Source organism: Macaca thibetana, chromosome 14 (assembly GCF_024542745.1).
Source record: "Macaca thibetana thibetana isolate TM-01 chromosome 14, ASM2454274v1, whole genome shotgun sequence".
Classification (NCBI taxonomy): domain Eukaryota; kingdom Metazoa; phylum Chordata; class Mammalia; order Primates; family Cercopithecidae; genus Macaca; species Macaca thibetana.
In genome coordinates, this window is record NC_065591.1 from 105,742,692 (window position 1) to 105,760,989 (window position 18,298).

At 44.4% G+C, this 18,298-nt stretch overlaps 2 protein-coding genes across 3 annotated transcripts in view; both read left to right on the forward strand.

Annotated features, from left to right (window-relative positions):
- Positions 1–18,298, forward strand: part of REXO2 (RNA exonuclease 2) — a 1,032,599-nt gene that overhangs the window by 503,356 nt on the left and 510,945 nt on the right. The window lies entirely within an intron of this gene.
- HTR3B (5-hydroxytryptamine receptor 3B) overlaps positions 1–18,298 on the forward strand; it is a 41,333-nt gene that overhangs the window by 20,278 nt on the left and 2,757 nt on the right. For both annotated transcript variants that reach the window (XM_050758089.1, XM_050758090.1), the window contains 5 exons: positions 5,357–5,401; positions 5,732–5,841; positions 6,268–6,437; positions 6,920–7,077; positions 17,681–17,891. In XM_050758089.1, coding sequence (XP_050614046.1) covers positions 5,357–5,401; positions 5,732–5,841; positions 6,268–6,437; positions 6,920–7,077; positions 17,681–17,891 — 694 coding nt within the window. The remainder of the gene's footprint in view (positions 1–5,356; positions 5,402–5,731; positions 5,842–6,267; positions 6,438–6,919; positions 7,078–17,680; positions 17,892–18,298) is intronic.

Consider the following 18,298-nt stretch of genomic DNA (forward strand, 5'->3'; position numbering starts at 1 on the left):
AAAAAAAAAGAGTTCAAGGAGAGTTCTTTAATAGTATGCATCAGCCTTCTTATAAATTTACCGGAAATGTCTTCAAAAATGGTTGCCCTTTTCTTTATTAAACATTTTTTAAAATAGCAGTTTTTTTGAGATTTAATTCAACCACAAAATTCGCCAATTTAAAGTATACAATTCAGTGTTTTTTAGTACAGAGTTACACAACCATCACCACTATCTAATTTCAGAACATTTTTATCACCTCAAAAAGAAGCCCTATATCCATTAGCAGTCACACTCCACATTCCACCCCCAGCAGCCCTAGGCAAACACTCTACTTTTTGTTTCTATAGATTTGCCTGTTCTAGACATATTATATAAGTGGAATCATACCATAAATGGTCTCTTATGACTGACTTCTTTCACTTAGCGTGCTTTCAAAGTTCATACATGTTGTCACATGCATCAGTATTTTATTACTTTTTGTTGCTGTATAATCGATTGTATGGATATATCACATTTTGTTTATCCAGTCATCAGTCAATACATTGGTTTCACTTTTTAACAATCACAAATAATGCTGCTATGAATATTTTTATACAGGTTTTTTGTGTGGACTTATGTCTTCAGTTCTCGTGGTTATATACTTCTGAGTAGAATTGTTGCATTATATGATAAATGTATGTTTAATCTTTTGAGTAAACACCAGACTGCTTTTCCTCTCCTTTCCTCTCCTCTCCTCTCCTCTCTTCCCCTCTCCCCTCCTCTCCTCTCCTCTTCTCTCCCCTCTTCTTCCCTTCTCTCCCCTCTTCTCCTCTCCTCTCCTCTCCTCTCTTTTTAAGACAAAGTCTCACTCTGTCACCCAGGCTGGAATGCAGTGGCACAATCTTGGCTCATTGCAACCTTCAGCTCCCAGGTTCAAGTGATCTCATGCCTCAGCCTCACGAGTAGCTGGGATCACAGGCGTGTACCGCCACACCCAACTAATTTTTGTATTTTTAATAGAGACAGGGGTTTCACCATGTTGGCCAGCCTGGTCTCGAACTCCTGACCTCAGGTGATCTGCCTGCCTCAGCCTTCCAAAGTGCTGGCATTACAGGCGTGAGCAACCGAGCCCAGCCCAGACTGGTTTTCAAAGTGGCTGAATCAATTAATAATCCTGCCAGCAATATTTGAGGGCTCCAACTTCTCTACATCCTTGCCAACATTTGTTATTGTCTGTCTTTTTAATTTTAGCTGTCTTAGTGAGGATACAGTGGTATCTCGTTGTGGTTTCGATTTGCAGTTCCCTGGTGACTAATGTTATTGAGCATCTTTTCATGTGCTTATTGGCCCTTTATATATCTCCTTAGGAGAAATATATAGCCAAATCCTTTACCCACTTTGTATTATCATTTTTACTTGTCATAAAATACACAACATAAAATTTATCATCTTGACCCTTTTTAAGCATACAGTTCAGTGGCATTGAGTACATTCACATTCTTGTGTTATCATCACCATAATCCAGTCTCCAGGACTCCTTTGATCTTGCAAAACTGAAACTCTTTTTTTTGTTTTTCTTTTTTTGAGCATTCTTTCCATCTTTTATTACTGCTGAGGTTAAACATTTTCATGTGATTACTGGCCATTCATATTTCTTTGTGGGACAGCTTGTTAACTTAATAAATAATACTAATGTTTTTCCTGATTATAATATACTTATTGTAGACATGTGGAAAATACAGAAGAGTATAAGACCATAGAGGAAAAAATTCACATAATTCAAATTATAAAAACAACCATTGCTGCTAATTTTTACTCTTCTCTGCACATGTTTTCTTATAGAATTGATATTCTGGACAAACGTGTTTTAGAGTATATGTTTTTCCTTTCTTTTTTTGAGACAGAGTCTCGCTTTGTGGCCCAGGCTGGAGAGCAGTGGCTAAATCTCAGTTCACTACAACCTCTGCTCCTGGGTTCAAGCAATTCTCCTGCCTCAGCCTCCTGAGTAGCTGGAATGACAGGCATGTGCCACTATGCCCGGCTAATTTTTGTATTTTTAGTAGAGACGGGGTTTCATGGGCCAGACTGGTCTTGAACTCCTGACCTCAGGTGATCCTCCCACCTCAGCCTCCCAAAGTGCTGGGATTACAAGGCGTGAGCCACCGCACCCGGCCCTGTTTTCTCTTTTTTGTAAAACTTAATTTAATTAATTTTAAGTTCCAGGATACCTGTGCAGGATGTGCAGGTTTGTTACATAGGCAAACGTGTGCCATGGTTTCCTGCACCTATCAGTCCATCACCTAGATATTAAGCCCAGCATGCATTAGCTATTTTTCCTGATGCTCTCCCTCCCCACACCCGGACCCTGACAGGCCGCAGTGTGTGTTGCTCCCTTCCCTGTGTCCCTGTGTTCTCATTGTTCAGCTCCCACTTATGAGTGAGAACATGTGGTGTTTGGTTTCCTCTTTCTATGTTAGTTTGCTGAGGATAATGGCTTCCAGCTCCATCCATGCCTCTGCAAAGGACATGATCTCATTCTTTTTTACGGATGTGTGGTATTCCATCGTATATATGTACCACATTTTCTTTATCCAGTCTATCATTAATGGGCATTTGGGTTGATTCCATGTTTCTGCTATTGTGAACAGTGAAAACTGAAACTCTTTACCCATTCAATGATAACTTTCCCTTTCTTCACCCCAGCAACTCATTCTATTTTTGGCCTCTATGAATTTCAGTACTCTAGGTACCTCATTTAAGTGGAATGAGGCAGTATTTGTCCTTCTGTGACTGGCTTATTTGACTTAGCATCATGTTCTCAAGGTTCATCCATGTCGTAACGTGTCAGAATTTCCTTCCTTTCTAAGGTTGAATAATATTCCAATTTATGTATAGTCCACATTTTGCTTATCTATTCATTTATCAGTGGACAGTTGGGCTACTTCTACCCCTTGACTATTGTGAATGCTGCTGCTATGAACATGTGTGTATAAATATCTGTCCAAGGCCCTGCTTTCAGTTCTCTTGGGTATATACTCAGAAGTGGAATTCCTGGATTATATGGTAATTTCATCTTTAACTTTTTAAGAAAGTGCTATACTGTGTTCCACAGCAGCCACACCATTGTACATTTCTACCAACAGTGCCCAAGGGTCCCAATTTCTCCCCATTCTCACCAACACTTGTTATTTTCTGCTTTTTAAAAAACAGTAGCCGTTCTAATGAGTGTGAGTTCGTATCTCATTGTGGTTTTGATGATTTGCATTTCCCAAATGATTAGTGATTGTATTAGAAAGTTCAGGCTGCCATAACAAATACCACAGACTAGGTGGCATAAACAACAGAAATTTATTTCTCACAGTTCTGGAGGCTGGGAGTCCAACATCAGGTTCTGGCTGATTTGGTTCTTGGTGAGAGCCATTTTCTGACTTTCAGATGGTCACCTTTTCACTGTGTACTCACATGGTAGAGAGAGATCTTTCTCTCTTCCTTTTCTTATAAAGCCACCAATCCTATGAGATTAGGGTCCTATCCCTATGACATCATTTGACCTTAATTACTCCCTATAAGCCCTATCTCCAAACATGGACACCTTGGAAGTTAGGGTTTCAACATATGGGTTTTGGGGGGACAGTTTGGCCCATAGCGGTGACCTCGAACATCTTTTAATGTGCTTATTGGTCATTTGTATACCTACTTTAGAGAGATGTCTATTCAAGTCTCTTGCTCATTTTTATTTTTTAGAGATGGAGTCTTGCTCTGTCACCCAGGCTGGAGTGCCATGGCACGATCTCAGCTCACTGCAAGCTCCATCTTCCGGGTTCACTCCATTCTCCTGCCTCAGCCTCCTGAGTAGCTGGGACTACAGGCACCTGCCACCACGCCTGGCTAATTTTTGTATTTTTAGTAGAGACGGGGTTTTGCTGTGTTAGCCAGGATGGTCTCGATCTCCTGACCTCATGATCCATCTGCCTTGACCTCTCAAAGTGCTGGGATTACAGGCGTGAGCCACTGCGCCCAGTCTGCCCATTTTTAAACAGGGCTGCTTGTCTTTTGTTGTCATTGAGTTGCTGGAATGCTTTATATCCTGGATACAAGCCTCTAAGCAGATATGTGACTTGCAAATATTTTCTCCTATTCTGTGGGTTGTCTTTTTCATTTCTTGATGGTGTTCTTTAAAGCACAAAAGTTTTTAATTTTGATGAAGTCTCATTTATTTTTCTTTTGTTGTCATGTCTAAGAAATCATCGCCTAATTCAAAGTCGTGAAGATTTACTTACTCCTTTGGTTTCTTTTAAGAGTTTTATAGTTTAAGCTCTTACATTTGGGTGTATGATTCATTTTGAGTTAATGTTTATATACGGTGTGAGATATCCCTTTTTAAAAAATTCCTAAGAACATCAGAGTTTCAGAATGTTCTGTACTAGATTAGATACGAAAAAATTGGTGAGGAGGGTTGTTGTTTTTTTTGTTTTTTGTTTTTTGAGACAGAGTCTCTCTCTGTTACCTAGGCTGGAGTGCAGTGGCACAAACATGGCCCACTGCAATCTTGACCTCCTGGACTCAAGCAATCCTTCCACCTCAGCCTCCCAAGTAGCTGGGACCACTAGTTGTGTGCCACCACACCTGGATAATTTTTAATTTTTTTGTAGAGATAGGGCCTCATTGTGTTGCCCAGGCTGGTCTCAAACTCCGGAGCTCAGGCAATCCTCCTGTCTTGGCCTCCAAAAATGTGGGATCACAGGGATCCTCCTGTCTCGGCCTCCAAAAATGTGGGATCACAGGGATGAACCACCGTGCCCAGCCAGGAGGGTTTTTTGAATTGCTGTTTTTGGGGGTCTTTTAAAAATATCATGGACTCACTACAGACATGGGAAATCACATTTATTATATCATCTAAAATATGTTTCATTAAGTTCATTCAGTCTGTTTTATAAGCAGAGAAATCCAAACATACGGTAACTTAACAGGAATGGCTGCCAATAACAGTTGAGCTAACACTCATTGAGAGATTATGAATAATATCTTGATTACAAATCAAAGCTTGGTCTCATCTTTTTAGCCCCAAATTACTAAGACTACATAACATTTTTTAGTCTGATTAATGGTAGAGTAACTAATTAGAGTGGGAAAGAGATTAGCAAATCATTCAAAATGTCAAGGGCAGGCAAAGTGCCGTTTTGTCGTAGATAATATAGTAAAGCTTATAGCAACAGGTGTGCATGATAAGTAAGAACTGAGAATACTTAGGTATTGAAGAGTCTAGGTAATGTTTTTAATGTCAGCATTATTTGGTTAGACTTGATTTTCTTCTTCTGAATTGCCTTACTGCTGAATTGGCCTTTGATTTATTGACATTCTAAGATTTGGTGTGGATTTTATTTTTGCCTTGCAGGATGCAGAGAATCAAATATTAAAGACAAGTGTATGGTGCCGGGAGGTAAATAATTATGTTTCCTTCTAAATATACTGCACTCCTGATCTGGATCTGCTGCAAAATATAGTTATTTAAGAAATAGGTATTATCTTTATATTTCTACTTCCTTAGATCTGCAGCAGACCTAATTTATTGTAATTCATTTAAGATGTATGGCCCTGGTTTCTGGTTGGGACTACCATCTTTAGCATTCAGATGGGAAGTCCTTTCTCCTAACAGATCGAACCAAGTGGCTGATTAGTTGGATTATTAATCCAAATGTCTCTTTAGTTCTTTACTGAGGCAGACATTGCCCCATTTTGATTTAAGTTTCTTTTTGGCTACTCCTAACAGGTCTGGAATGATGAATTTTTATCCTGGAACTCCAGCCTGTTTGATGAGATTAGAGAGATCTCCCTACCTCTAAGTGCTATCTGGGCCCCGGATATCATCATCAATGAGTTGTAAGTGTGCCAGTGTGTATTTCTGTGGGGTGTAGACTCCTTGGCATTGTCAGGCCAGTCACTGCTTACTTTCAGTCGATGTTGCTCATTTTTGCTTCTCAAGTTGAAGGGGAGCATATCGTTGGGAGTATTCAGGTTAGAAGTGCCATGTGTTGATGTTGTTTAAGATGCAGATCTGGTTACTAATGTTGAGGTTACTTATTATGTCTGTGTTGTTATAGCAGCAAATGAGCTAACTTACGAGGCTGTCACTGAAAAGCTCATCTTTGCCGGGGTGAATAATCTCACGGAAAATGTGATTGTGTTTTTGCAGGGCTAGGCTGGTCATGGACCTCATGGTCACTACCATCTCCTAATCATCCTGTCTATATTTTGAAATGACCAACGTCCTCTCTGTGACAACAAGTTCTCTTGTGTTTCGTATAGCATGGACGTTGAAAGATCCCCCGACCTTCCCTATGTTTATGTGAACTCATCTGGGACCATTGAGAACTCTAAGCCCATCCAGGTGGTCTCCGCATGCAGTTTAGAGACATATGCTTTTCCATTTGATGTCCAGAATTGCAGCCTAACCTTCAAGAGCATTCTGCATACAGGTAAACCATGAGAGATACCCATCAATGCTGGGTTGGTACACGTAGGTGAAATGATATTATACTATCCTTCAAGTCTATTTTATTCTTGCAGATAATTGGCTATTTAAAAATCGGAATCTCTTCTTGCAGTTTTTTGGTTCCTGCTGTAATCCAGACCAAGTATGACGCTGTACCCCCCGGGGTTGTTTTGGAAACACAGTGTTAAGCCTCTACTGCCATGGATAATATTATAGAAATCGCAGACAAGCTCCATCATTCTACAGAGAGTGTATTCCAAGCCATAAATTCACAGTTGTTTTTTTTTTGTGTGTGACTAGAAAGATTTTATTCCGCATCCCTACCCCCTAATTCAAATAAGGCCAAGGAGACTGTGCCTATGGGGGCAGGAGAAAGAGGAAGGATTCAAATTGGGAGCTGGAAAAGTGGGTGGATGTTGGCATCTCTTTCTCTCTGGGAAAGTCAATCGTTTCTGTTGTTTGCAGTGGAAGACGTAGACCTGGCCTTTCTGAGGAGCCCCGAAGACATTAAGCGTGACAAAAAGGTGTTTTTGAATGACAGTGAGTGGGAACTTCTATCTGTGTCCTCCACATACAGCATCCTGCAGAGCAGCGCTGGAGGATTTGCACAGATTCAGTTTAATGTAGGTTCTTTACTACCTATCCCTATTGCCTGCTTCTCCACAGCCTTTGGCCTTCTCTCTTGGGCTGAGGAATTTCTGCTCTATTGCATGTTCTCATTCATGATCACCCAAGAACAGGGACTTCAGCGGGCTCTGAGCATCCACTCACATTCCAGCATTTCACAGAACAGAGGTTCAGTGGGAGATGCTGGGCCCCTCCAGAAGATAACAGACACCAGAGGCCTGAAGCATGCCCTGCACCAGGAATCCTCCAATCTTTCCACACATACTCACATTATGGCTTCTAATTGCTACTCAGAAAAAACACAGACAAACCCACACACAACAACAACAACAAATTGGGAAGACTTTCTCATCAACATTATTGTCCTATTTTTTTATTGAGTAAATTATCAACTAATTCCAGATGCAGATGCATAATATGAAAATATTATTAACTTGAATATCTTACGGGATTAGCCAATAAGACCCACAGAAACCACTGGTAGCTTCTGGATCAGAGGGAACAATTAACTCCTCAAAATTATGATGGAAACCCACACTCCTCCAAGGCATCCCTGGGAATGCCCTTGGCTGCATTGTTCATAGCGAAATTTGTCCGCCATGAAACTGGGGGATGGTGGGATACAGGACAGTGAAGCCTGCTGATTTGTACTCCAGAGGCAGCCATTCTCCTTTCTTTGGCCCCCTGGGAAACTGTTTTGACATGTGGTCTGCAGCAATTTCACACAACTGGTAAACTACATCATTAGTATATTAGCAGTGCATTCTTCTTTTCTGCAAAAAGTCAGCTAGTGGTGGTGGTAGTGAGGGGATGGTGGTCCTTCATGCCAAGTAATGGATTCGGTTGAAAAATAGAAACCACAGGTGGGTCAGGACTGCACTCAAGGTGAATTATCCTAAAAACATACCTCTGGAATAAGAAGGAAAATTTAGACTAGACTACGGTGCTCTGGTACAATGGATATGCTAAGGGGTGGTGATGAAATAAACTATCATTCACCGAGTGCGGTGACTCATGCCTGTAATCCCAGACCTTTGGGAGGTCAAGGCGGGTGGATCATTTGAGGTCAGGAGTTCCAGCTAGTCTGGCCAACATGGCATAACCCCATCTTTACTAAAAATACCAAAACTTGCTGGGCGTAGTGGTGTGCACCTGTAATCCCAGCTACTCAGGAGGCTGAGGCATGAGAATCGCTTGAACCCGGGAGGTGGAGGTTGCAGTGGGCCAAGATCATACCACTGCACTCCAGCCTGGGTGACAGAGGGAGACTCTGTCAAAAAAACAAAGGAAGGAAGGAAGGAAGGAAGGAAGGAAGGAAGGAAGGAAGGAAGGAAGGAAGGAAGGAAGGAAGGAAGGAAGGGAGGGAGGGAGGGAGGGAGGGAGGGAGGGAGGGAGGGAGGGAGGGAGGGAGGAAGGAAGGAAGGAAGAAAAGAAAGAAAGGAGGGGGCCGGGCGCGGTGGCTCAAGCCTGTAATCCCAGCACTTTGGGAGGCCAAGACGGGCGGATCACGAGGTCAGGAGATCGAGACCATCCTGGCTAACACCGTGAAACCCCGTCTCTACTAAAAATACAAAAAACTAGCCGGGCGAGGTGGCGGGCGCCTGTAGTCCCAGCTACTCCGGAGGCTGAGGCAGGAGAATGGCCTAAACCCGGGAGGCGGAGCTTGCAGTGAGCTGAGATCAGGCCACTGCACTCCAGCCCGGGCTACAGAGCAAGACTCCGTCTCAAAAAAAAAAAAAAAAAAAAAGAAAGGAGGGAGGGAGGGAGGAAGGAAGGAAGGAAGGAGAGAGAGAGAGAAAGCTAGCAAGCAAGCAAGAAAGAAAGAGAGAGAGAGGAGGGAGGGAGGGAGGGAAGGAAGGAAGGAAGGAAGGAAGGAAGGAAGGAAGGAAGGAAGGAAGGAAGGAAGGAAGGAACTATTACTGAGGTTACAGGTATCCCTCAATTGGTTAAAGGTGTACACAGCTTTCCAGCAAAGCTCTTGTTAAATCTGGGCCTCTTAGACACAGCTGTGGTTTGAACCTGACTGATGTATAATGCTGGCTAGCAGCTAATCGCAACTCATACCCTCCTGATGGTGGGCTTTGGGTTCTTGCCTAGAATTCTGCTCGGTTTTAAGCAAAGCTTGCAATGTGGGCTGTTTGTCCACTTTTCTTGTGAGGAAAAGGGAAGGAAAGCAAGCAAGTTTTTTTTTTTTTCTTTTTTAAATTTCAATGAGTTTCTTGGCTAAGAGTAAACACCTCATTAATTTTAAAGATATCAGCCCGCAAACATTATTAATGCAGCCCGAATAATGGAGAGCATTAAAGGGAAATGTGAAGGAGTAGCACATGCAAGGTGGAACATAGTCACCTACCAAGCGCTCCTGAGAACACTGCACACACCATTACCTACACTGCACGGAGGAGACAAACACAGGCAAGAGATGGGGCAGGTAAACAAGGCGTGAGCTTGCATGCACAGGCACACATGTGCATACACACACACTCTCTCTCTCCATAGAGCAGCTATTATTTGTAGTTACATGTCGCCCTCCTTCACCCTAAATGTTAATTCGTCAACAGCAGCTGAAGGTTTTCTATATACTATCCCCATTTTAATTATGATGAACAGAGACAGTGAGAAGATTGTTTAATGGAGGGGAGGCTTCCCTGGATCTCAGAGCCATGGTCCAGTTCCTCTGCTCTCCTCACTACCATGCTTCCCCCTGGGTACGTGTTGAAGTGGAAGTGTGCTGGAGGCAGGTGTAATTTAATTTCATGCTCTTGGAACTTTTCTATGGGTCCTTTTGCCCTGGGGGTGGACGTGGGTTATCTAGCAGGGCTGGCTTCCGCCCTGGTCCTCAGAAGCAGAGTAGGGAGAGAATCCTGAGTAGAGTCACAGATCATATTTGGCAGGGCAGGAAGCCAGACTCAGGAGCAATTCTGCAGCTTCAGAAAGACTAAAAGTGGATTCAGTGACGATCAGTTTTCTGCCTGCCAACTCCGCTCAGCCTCCATGCATTTCTGCTCTGTGCACGGCGCCTAGGCTCATTCTCTTACTCCATACCGGACATCCCACTCTGAATTTAGCAACCAAGGCACCTGGGTTTCCTCCAACAGCCATTGGCCAGTGATGTGAAATTCAGAGCCTGATTCTATTATGCCAACACTGGGCCTGCCAGGGTCCTGACAGCAAAGGACCATCTCCTCTTAATCTACTTGCCAGCTGTGTCTCAGTCCAGGCTGCTCAGCAGGAGGTTGGGGACAGGTAGGGAAGGCAGGAGAAGCAATAATCTATTCTAAATTCATCCTTACCCTTGGCCTGAGGTACACTGCTGCCATTTATCCTAAATCAAGTGCTCCGGATGCCCTATGAGTTTCAGCTAATGTGCAATCATAGCTGCCGACTCTGGGACACAAATTGTTTATCAGAGGACACCACGGATGCTTTGGAGTCGGGCTACGTTCCACAGGGGGCCCAGAGCACAGGCACTTCTCCTTACAAAGATGTCTGTGCACAGCCTGAGACCCGGTCCAGCAGCCATGGGAGGGGAGGTTTCCTCCAATATTTTATTGGAGGTGCTGGTTCCCAGAAACAGCAGGGTGAGCATTTGATTTTGCATGGCAGTGGTTTTTTTTTTCTTTAAAGAATGAGGGTAGAAGTGGGAGGAGGTAGGAATACAATTTAGGAACTCGTGTTGGATGGAAAAGGGTGGACAGCTGTGGAAACTAAACCGAGCCCAACCACAGATATCCTCACACCAAGTAAAGTGTTTATTTGGGCAGGAATTGGGGTGCCCACAGGGTGTCCTAGAAAATGCAAAGGGGCATTTGGGAAAGAAATGCCTTTATCCTCTTTTTCTGTTATAATATTTTTCTAGATTAGGTGGAGTAACTTTGTTGAGATACTTATTGAATGCAGCTCATAAACTTGATAGAAGATAAGATCCCTCTAAGTGCCAGCAGATAATACGAGAGAGAGAGAATTTAGAGCCCCAGATATCCTTTCTGGGTCACTCAAGTGATTTGGGACTCACGGACTGACTTTCTGCTCATCCAGTGCAACCCATAGTCTAGATCCAAGAAACTCTGACTCTGGTGCTTAAATGGCAGCAACTTTCCTGTTCTTTCTGAGTTGGGAATGCTGGGAGGGGCTTTGGAGAGGAGGAAAATGGGCTTCTGTATGAAGCGGAGTCTGGGCGTCAAAATTCCAACTATGTCATAAAGACGGTCATGCAAAATTGAGTACTGGTGGGGTCTACCATCAAGGAGGCAATTAGAGGCTAACCTTGGGGCCTATTCCATCTCCAAGGAGCTCTCCACACACACATTCTGAATTAGATTGATCTCTTTCATTAACATCAATAGGCTCCAAATACCTTTGTGTACTTATTATTACCTGGCTTTAATGGATAATGAAATTGTGGCATAATATTGCTAACACCTGAAGGGTGTCTAATGGGGAACATGGACTGAAACTAAAGTGCTTTTTCTTCCCTTTCTGTGGAATTTAAAGGCACCAGCTCCTTTAGTCCATTAGAAATGATGGGCTGTGGGAAGGGGCAGTTTTGCAGAGAGCAGTGTCTCACTGAGCAGGTGACATGCCTTCTACTTAGCAGAAGCAGGAGTCACTGCTTCTTGCATGATCTGCAGAGAGGTCACCCTCAGAAAGACTGATCTCAAGAGGATAGCTCCCATTCGGGCTAACTCCACATTTCCATTATATTGGAAGTAAAAGTAGCACTACTACCAGACTGCAATACAATTCCACGAACATCTTTCGGGTTCTCACCATGTGCCAGGCTCCATGGTGAACACTTAGGGCATAATGATGAATAAATGAAGGTTCCTGACATCTATCACAGATCCCCAAAATCTGCCCAGGGAGACACAATAGCAATAACCACAAAGCTGAGCACTTACTCTATGCCAAGCACCATTTTAAGAGTTTGTATCTATAATCCTCACATCCCTAGGAGATGGGTGCTCCAAGTATCTGCATTTTTACAAATAAATGAATTGAGGTGCAGAGAAGTTAAGTAACTTACAGAAGGGTGCAAAGTGACTGGTGGAGCCTGGACTTGAACCCAGGCAACTTGACTCCAGAAACTATGTGCCTAATCCTATATTATGCTGACACACAACTAAAGGCAGAGCAGTATATTCCGGTCCATTCTTTGCCATTCGCCCACTGTGCATTACTTGGCAAGTCACGTGTATTAGTGTCACGAGGCTGCCATAACAAAGTAGCCCAAATTGGGTGACTCAAAACAACAGAAATTCATCTTCTTGCAGTTCTGCAGGCTATAAATCTGAAATCAAGACTTGGGCAGGGTTGGTTCCTTGTGGGCATTCTGAGGGAGAAGCTGCACCTTGCCTCTCCTCTGGCCCTTGGTGGTTGCCAGGAACCGGTGGTGTTCCTTGGCTGGCAGATGCATTGCTCCCATCTCTGCCTCCATCTTCACATGGCCTTCTCCACGTGTGTCTCTTCTCTTTTTATCAGAACTCCAGTCACATTGGATTGAGGACCCACTCTACTCTGGTATGACCTCATCCTGCTCTAGTACATCTCCAATGATCTCATTTCCAAATAAGGCTACATTCTGAGGTTCCAGGAAAGACATGAATTCTTGGGGGCCCTTTTCAACCTAGTAGAGTCTGCAACCCAAAATCCACTTCTGCTCCACATACAAATACATTCAGCCCCATCCCAACATCCCCCAAAGTTTAACCCAGCATCATTCCAGTGTCAACTCTAAGTCCAAAATATCATCTAGATATAAACTCAAAAAGTCCCAAATCTCATTTTTTAAATGATCTAAAGCAGGTATGGACCCTGACTATGGTCCATTCTGGGGCAAATTTTCTCTCCCGCAACAGACTCATGAAACAATCACCAGAATCTGCTTCCTGATCCTACAAGATGGGATAAGGGCAGGGAACTGTCTTATTAATGGTACTAACTTCAGTATTTAGGATAGTACCAGACAACCTGTTCATGCTCAATTAATGTTTATTGAACAAAGGAATAAAGGGCTCTGATTATCCAATGGAGATAATAAAAACAAAAAATTTCTGAAAACTAGAGTTTCTTTAGGCTGCACTGGGTTTGCAGGGAAAATTGGTCTAGTCCTGGTGCTGTGGCTCACGCTTGTAATCCCAGCACTTTGGGAGGATGAGGCAGGTGGATCACCTGAAGTCAGGAGTTCGAGACCAGCCTGGCCAACATAGTGAAACCCTGTCTCTACTAAAAATATAAAAATTAGCTGGGCGTGGTGGTGGGCACCTGTAATCCCAGCTACGCAGGAGGCTGAGGCAGGAGAATCGCTTGAACCTGGGAGGCGGAGGTTGCAGTGAGTTGAGATTGTGTCATTGTACTCCAGCCTGGGCAACAAGAGCGAAACTGTGTCTAAAAAAAAAAAAATTAGTCCATAGGCAACATTGCCACCTAAATCAACCACAAGAAAAATGTGGGTTCTTTCTTCTGGAAGAAAACCAAAAACCGAAACTATATGTACTATTTCGTGTGTCTTAGAAATGTGAACATCTTTCCTAAAGGTAGGAGAATGGATGAGGTGGTTTTGGAAGGTCTATCTAGTTTTACGATTCTATAAGCCAAACAAAGATGAGAGATGTCTTTGCTTTATGTTACAGCAGAAGCTAATTGTCCACCCTTGTCCCTGTGTCTTTTCCCTCTGCCTTCATTTACTGTTGACATCCAGTGAGGACTATCTTTCTGACAGGGTCAGCTAATAATATGCAGGGCTTAGTGAAAAATGAAAATGCAGGACCCCTTATTCAAACATTATTAAGAATTTCAAAATAGCACCAGTAGAGCACTAAACCAAGTGCAGGACCCTTTCAAGAGCAGGCTCTGTGTGACTACACGGGCTCCATATCCGCAAAGCCCGCCTACCTCCTAACCTCTTAGCTCTTTCCACAGCTCTCCCTCAGATGATTTCTCGGGGAACACATAATCTGATAAACCTGCACTTTCTTGGAAATCAGGGACCTTGAGGGGCCACACCATCCATCTCTGGTTCTGTCCCAGGCATAGATTTACTGTTGTGTCAGCCTCTGGGTGGAGAGGTGTCATCTCAGCTTGTTTTCTTTACATAGGGACTTTCTGTAGAGAGCACAGCTGCTCATCTCAGTTGTACCCAAGATATTTTCAAGGCAAAAGTAAACTGCTTTTTGAAAAAGGAGGAAATCAAGGCATGGAGGGGTTGACTACATCATCCAGGAGGACTTAAACTAGCCCATGTAGACACCTGGAATCAAGGGGCTCAGGAACTCTGTCCCCTTGATTTTTTTTTTTTTTTTTTTGAGACAGAGTCTCACTCTGTTGCCCAGGCTGGAGGACAACGGTGCGATCTCGGCTCACTGCAAGCTCCACCTCTTGAGTTCAAGCGATTCTCCTGCCTCAGCCTCCTGAGTAGCTGGGACTACAGGCACACGCCACCATACCTGGCTGATTGTTGTACTTTTAGCAGAGATGGGGTTTGACTATGTTGGTCAGGCTGGTCTCAAACTCCTGACCTCAAGTGATCCACCCGCCTCGGCCTCCCAAAGTGCTAGGATTACAGGTCTGAGCCACCACACCTGGCCTGTCCCCTTGATTTTGAGTCTGGGCTTTTTTCTGCTTAACCAACGTGCCTTCTTGTACTTTGCTTATATTTTTCTTCCCCTTTGTGTAGTATCTGCCAAGTCGCTAGGGAGTGTTCCCATTTCTACCCTCCAGAATCAGCAGGCGTGGTCACCCCCTCACCCTGACACCACAAGGCTAGATCACCAACAGCCCAGACTGGGTCACAACATAAAACCCCCATGGACTCTGGCCACTTGACTCCCTTTTTCCTGCCCCCACCTAACCACAGCCATCTCAGTCACTGCATGATGACAGGAGCTAGAGGGGTGCAGGCTGATGACAGTTAATTTTGTTGTTGCTTTCCTTGTTGACTGCACTTTGGTAGAAATGTGTGTTTTGTTTTTTTTTTTTTGAGACGGAGTCTCACTCTGTCGCCCAGGCTGGAGTACAGTGGCCGGATCTCAGCTCACTGCAAGCTCCGCCACCCGGGTCTACACCATTCTCCTGCCTCAGCCTCCCGAGTAGTTGGGACTACAGGCGCCCGCCACCTCGCCCGGCTAGTTTTTTATATTTTTTAGTAGAGACGGGGTTTCACTGTGTTAGCCAGGCTGGTCTCGATCTCCTGACCTCGTGATCCGCCTGTCTCGGCCTCCCAAAGTGCTGGGATTACAGGCTTGAGCCACCGCGCCCGGCAGAAATGTGTTTTAACCAAATTATTGCAAAGCAGTGAGTGACGCTCTGGTTTAGGCTTTTGCAGCCAATTATGGCTTAATGCGAATGACAACAGCCAGACGACAATATGCCAAACAACTCTGGCTTGCCAAGCTCCACAGAGTCAGGATATGCTCCCAGACCCAATGGCTGGAGAGCCCCCACTCTTATCAGCAAGGCGATGTTTCATCTCCCCCAGTCAAGCTCTTCCCCCAGCACCTCCTGCTCCATCGCTGGTCTCTGCACTTCATCTCTTCCCTGAGCTCATTTCTTTGTGACACTCTTCTCCGGTGGGAGATGAGGATGAAGGATAAGAACCCTGTACTCAACTCAGAGAGGTTGAGTCAGGTCAAGAGTTGTAGCTATCCTGTCCTGGGAAAAAGCACTGGGCTTGGAATCAGAAGATATGGGGGCACATCCCGGCTCTGTCCCTTACTCAACTTACCCACTTCAGGGGGCTCAGTTTTCCTTTTGAAAATCTATAAAATGGAGGCTATTACCTACCAAGTTTGCAGTGAGGATTAAATAAATCACACCATATGTGTGAAAGTGTCCAGCACACTATCTGACACATATTGAGCAGTTCATTGTTTGGTGAATCAGAGAAATGGGAGATTTCAAATGTTATTTTTGTCCAAATCCAACAGCAAAGGGCCCAGAATACTCATTTGTTTCATAAACATTTATTGAATGCCCACTATAAGATAGGTCTTATTTTTGGCCCCTTGGGGGATTATCATTACCCCAGAGATGGGATGAGATGAGAGTCCAGGCCGTAGTGGGGAAGCAGCCCTGCCATTCACCCGTTTCTCTTTATGAAGGATGAGAATAGAGTATGTACTTATTAAAGACACTGCCCATCATCATTTCAAAGAAGTGAGGTATAAAAATTGGCAACAATATTAGTAATTTTATGAGACTCAAATTCCAAGCTACAAGAGCAGCTCTGTGTGGCCAGCACGGTGCAGGCCAGCAGGACAGCTTCAGGCGGCCTCCACTGAGACCTACTCCTCCACCCCCTGCATCTGTACTCCTGGAGACAGAGCTGTGGCTTGCAAAGATGGGACCACTGGTCATGTTTGGCCAGTGGGGAGAGGGAGTGGGCAGGGGAAGCAGTGGCGGGAGATGGGAGGAGGCCTGAGTGGGGGTACTTAGCTCTCCATTTCCACCAACACCAGTGGAGTCAACACCAGGCAGACTAAGAGAAAAGCACAGGTCCTGTCTGGCAGCCTCTGCACAGCTTTCTCTTCACATCTGGTCACCACGCCAGCCCTTGGCTCCTTCAGGCCTAAGGGTGCTAACAGCTCACCCAGTCCCCCAAAAGCCCTGGGGTCTGCCCTGCATCTTGTGGTTTCCCTATAGCCTGCTCACACCTTGCAGATAGTCTCGTTATTGAGCCCTCTTCAAACTTCCAAATTTAATTGTGCAAGTTTTCTCGCCCAGAATGATAGACACACAGGTGGTAAGGAGCTCAGAATCCAAGGAAGGAGATATATTAGACCAAAAAGTAATATAATAGGCCAGGCATGGTGGCTCACACCTGTAATCCCAGCACTTTGGGAGGCCGAGGCAGGGGGATCACCTGAGGTCAGGAGTTCGAGACCAGCCTGGTCAACATGGTGAAACCCCGTCTCTACTAAAAATACAAAAAATAAGCCAGGCGTGGTTGTGCACACCTGTAGTCCCAGCTACACGAGAGGCTGAGGCAGGATAATTGCTTGAGCCTGGGAGGTGGAGGTTGAGCTGAGATCGCGCCACTGCACTCCAGCCTAGGCAACAAGAGTGAAACTTCGTCACACACACACACACACACACACGCACACACAAAGTAATACAATATATTGCATAATAAATGGTTTCAGAAGGAAGATTTTAGTTTCAAAACAGTTTCTCACTTACCAGCTGTGTAAATTTAAACAAGGAATCCAACCTCTTTGAAACTCAGTTTCCTTGTTTGTAAAATGAAGTTAATGATACCCAGCCTTTAAAGTTGTGAAGATTGAATAAGTTAAGTTTATGAGCCACTGAGTCTGGTGCCTGGCACACAGCAAGTGGTAAGTAAATGCTAGCTACTGCTTCTTATTATAACTGTTAATACTATTAATAATATTAATATTAGCTCTGTGTAAAATTTAAAGGATTTTTTTCTCTTTTCTAAACCAAAAAGTAACCTGAAACATATTTCTAAGATAAGTTACACAGACTTTTTCACATGATGCAAAAATGTTGGGACTTTGGGGAGCATTCCTGGCTGTGAATTTGGCCAAATCTGAGTCTGTTGGCCTAGACCCTCTTTTCATCAGATCGCTTGTTCCTGGCCAGGTGGTGATGCGCAGACACCCCCTGGTCTATGTCGTGAGTCTGCTGATTCCTAGCATCTTTCTCATGCTGGTGGACCTGGGGAGCTTCTACATGCCACCCAACTGCCAAGCCAGGATTGTGTTCAAGACCAGTGTGCTGGTGGGCTACACCGTCTTCAGGGTCAACATGTCCAACCAGGTGCCACGGAGTGTAGGGAGCACCCCTCTGATTGGTAAGCAGCCTTGGGGTCACTGGACACTCATCTTACCTGACCCCTGTGAAAGATCTGATGCTGGCCAGGCATGGTGGCTCACGCCCATAATATCAGCACTTTAAGAGGCCAAGGCAGGAGGATCACTTCAGTTCAGGAATTCAAGACCAGCCTAGGCAACATAGTGAGACCTTGTCTCTACCAAAAATTTTAAAAATCAACAGGGCATTCAGTGCATACTCACTACAGCCTCCACCTCCTGGGCTCAAGTGATTCTCCTGCCTCAGTCTCCCGCGTAGCTGGGATTATAGGTGCACACCACTACACCCGGCTAATTTTTTGTATTTTTAGTAGAGACAGGGTTTCACCATGTTGACCAGGCTGGTCTTGAACTCCTGACCTCAGGTGATCCACCCACCTTGGCCTTC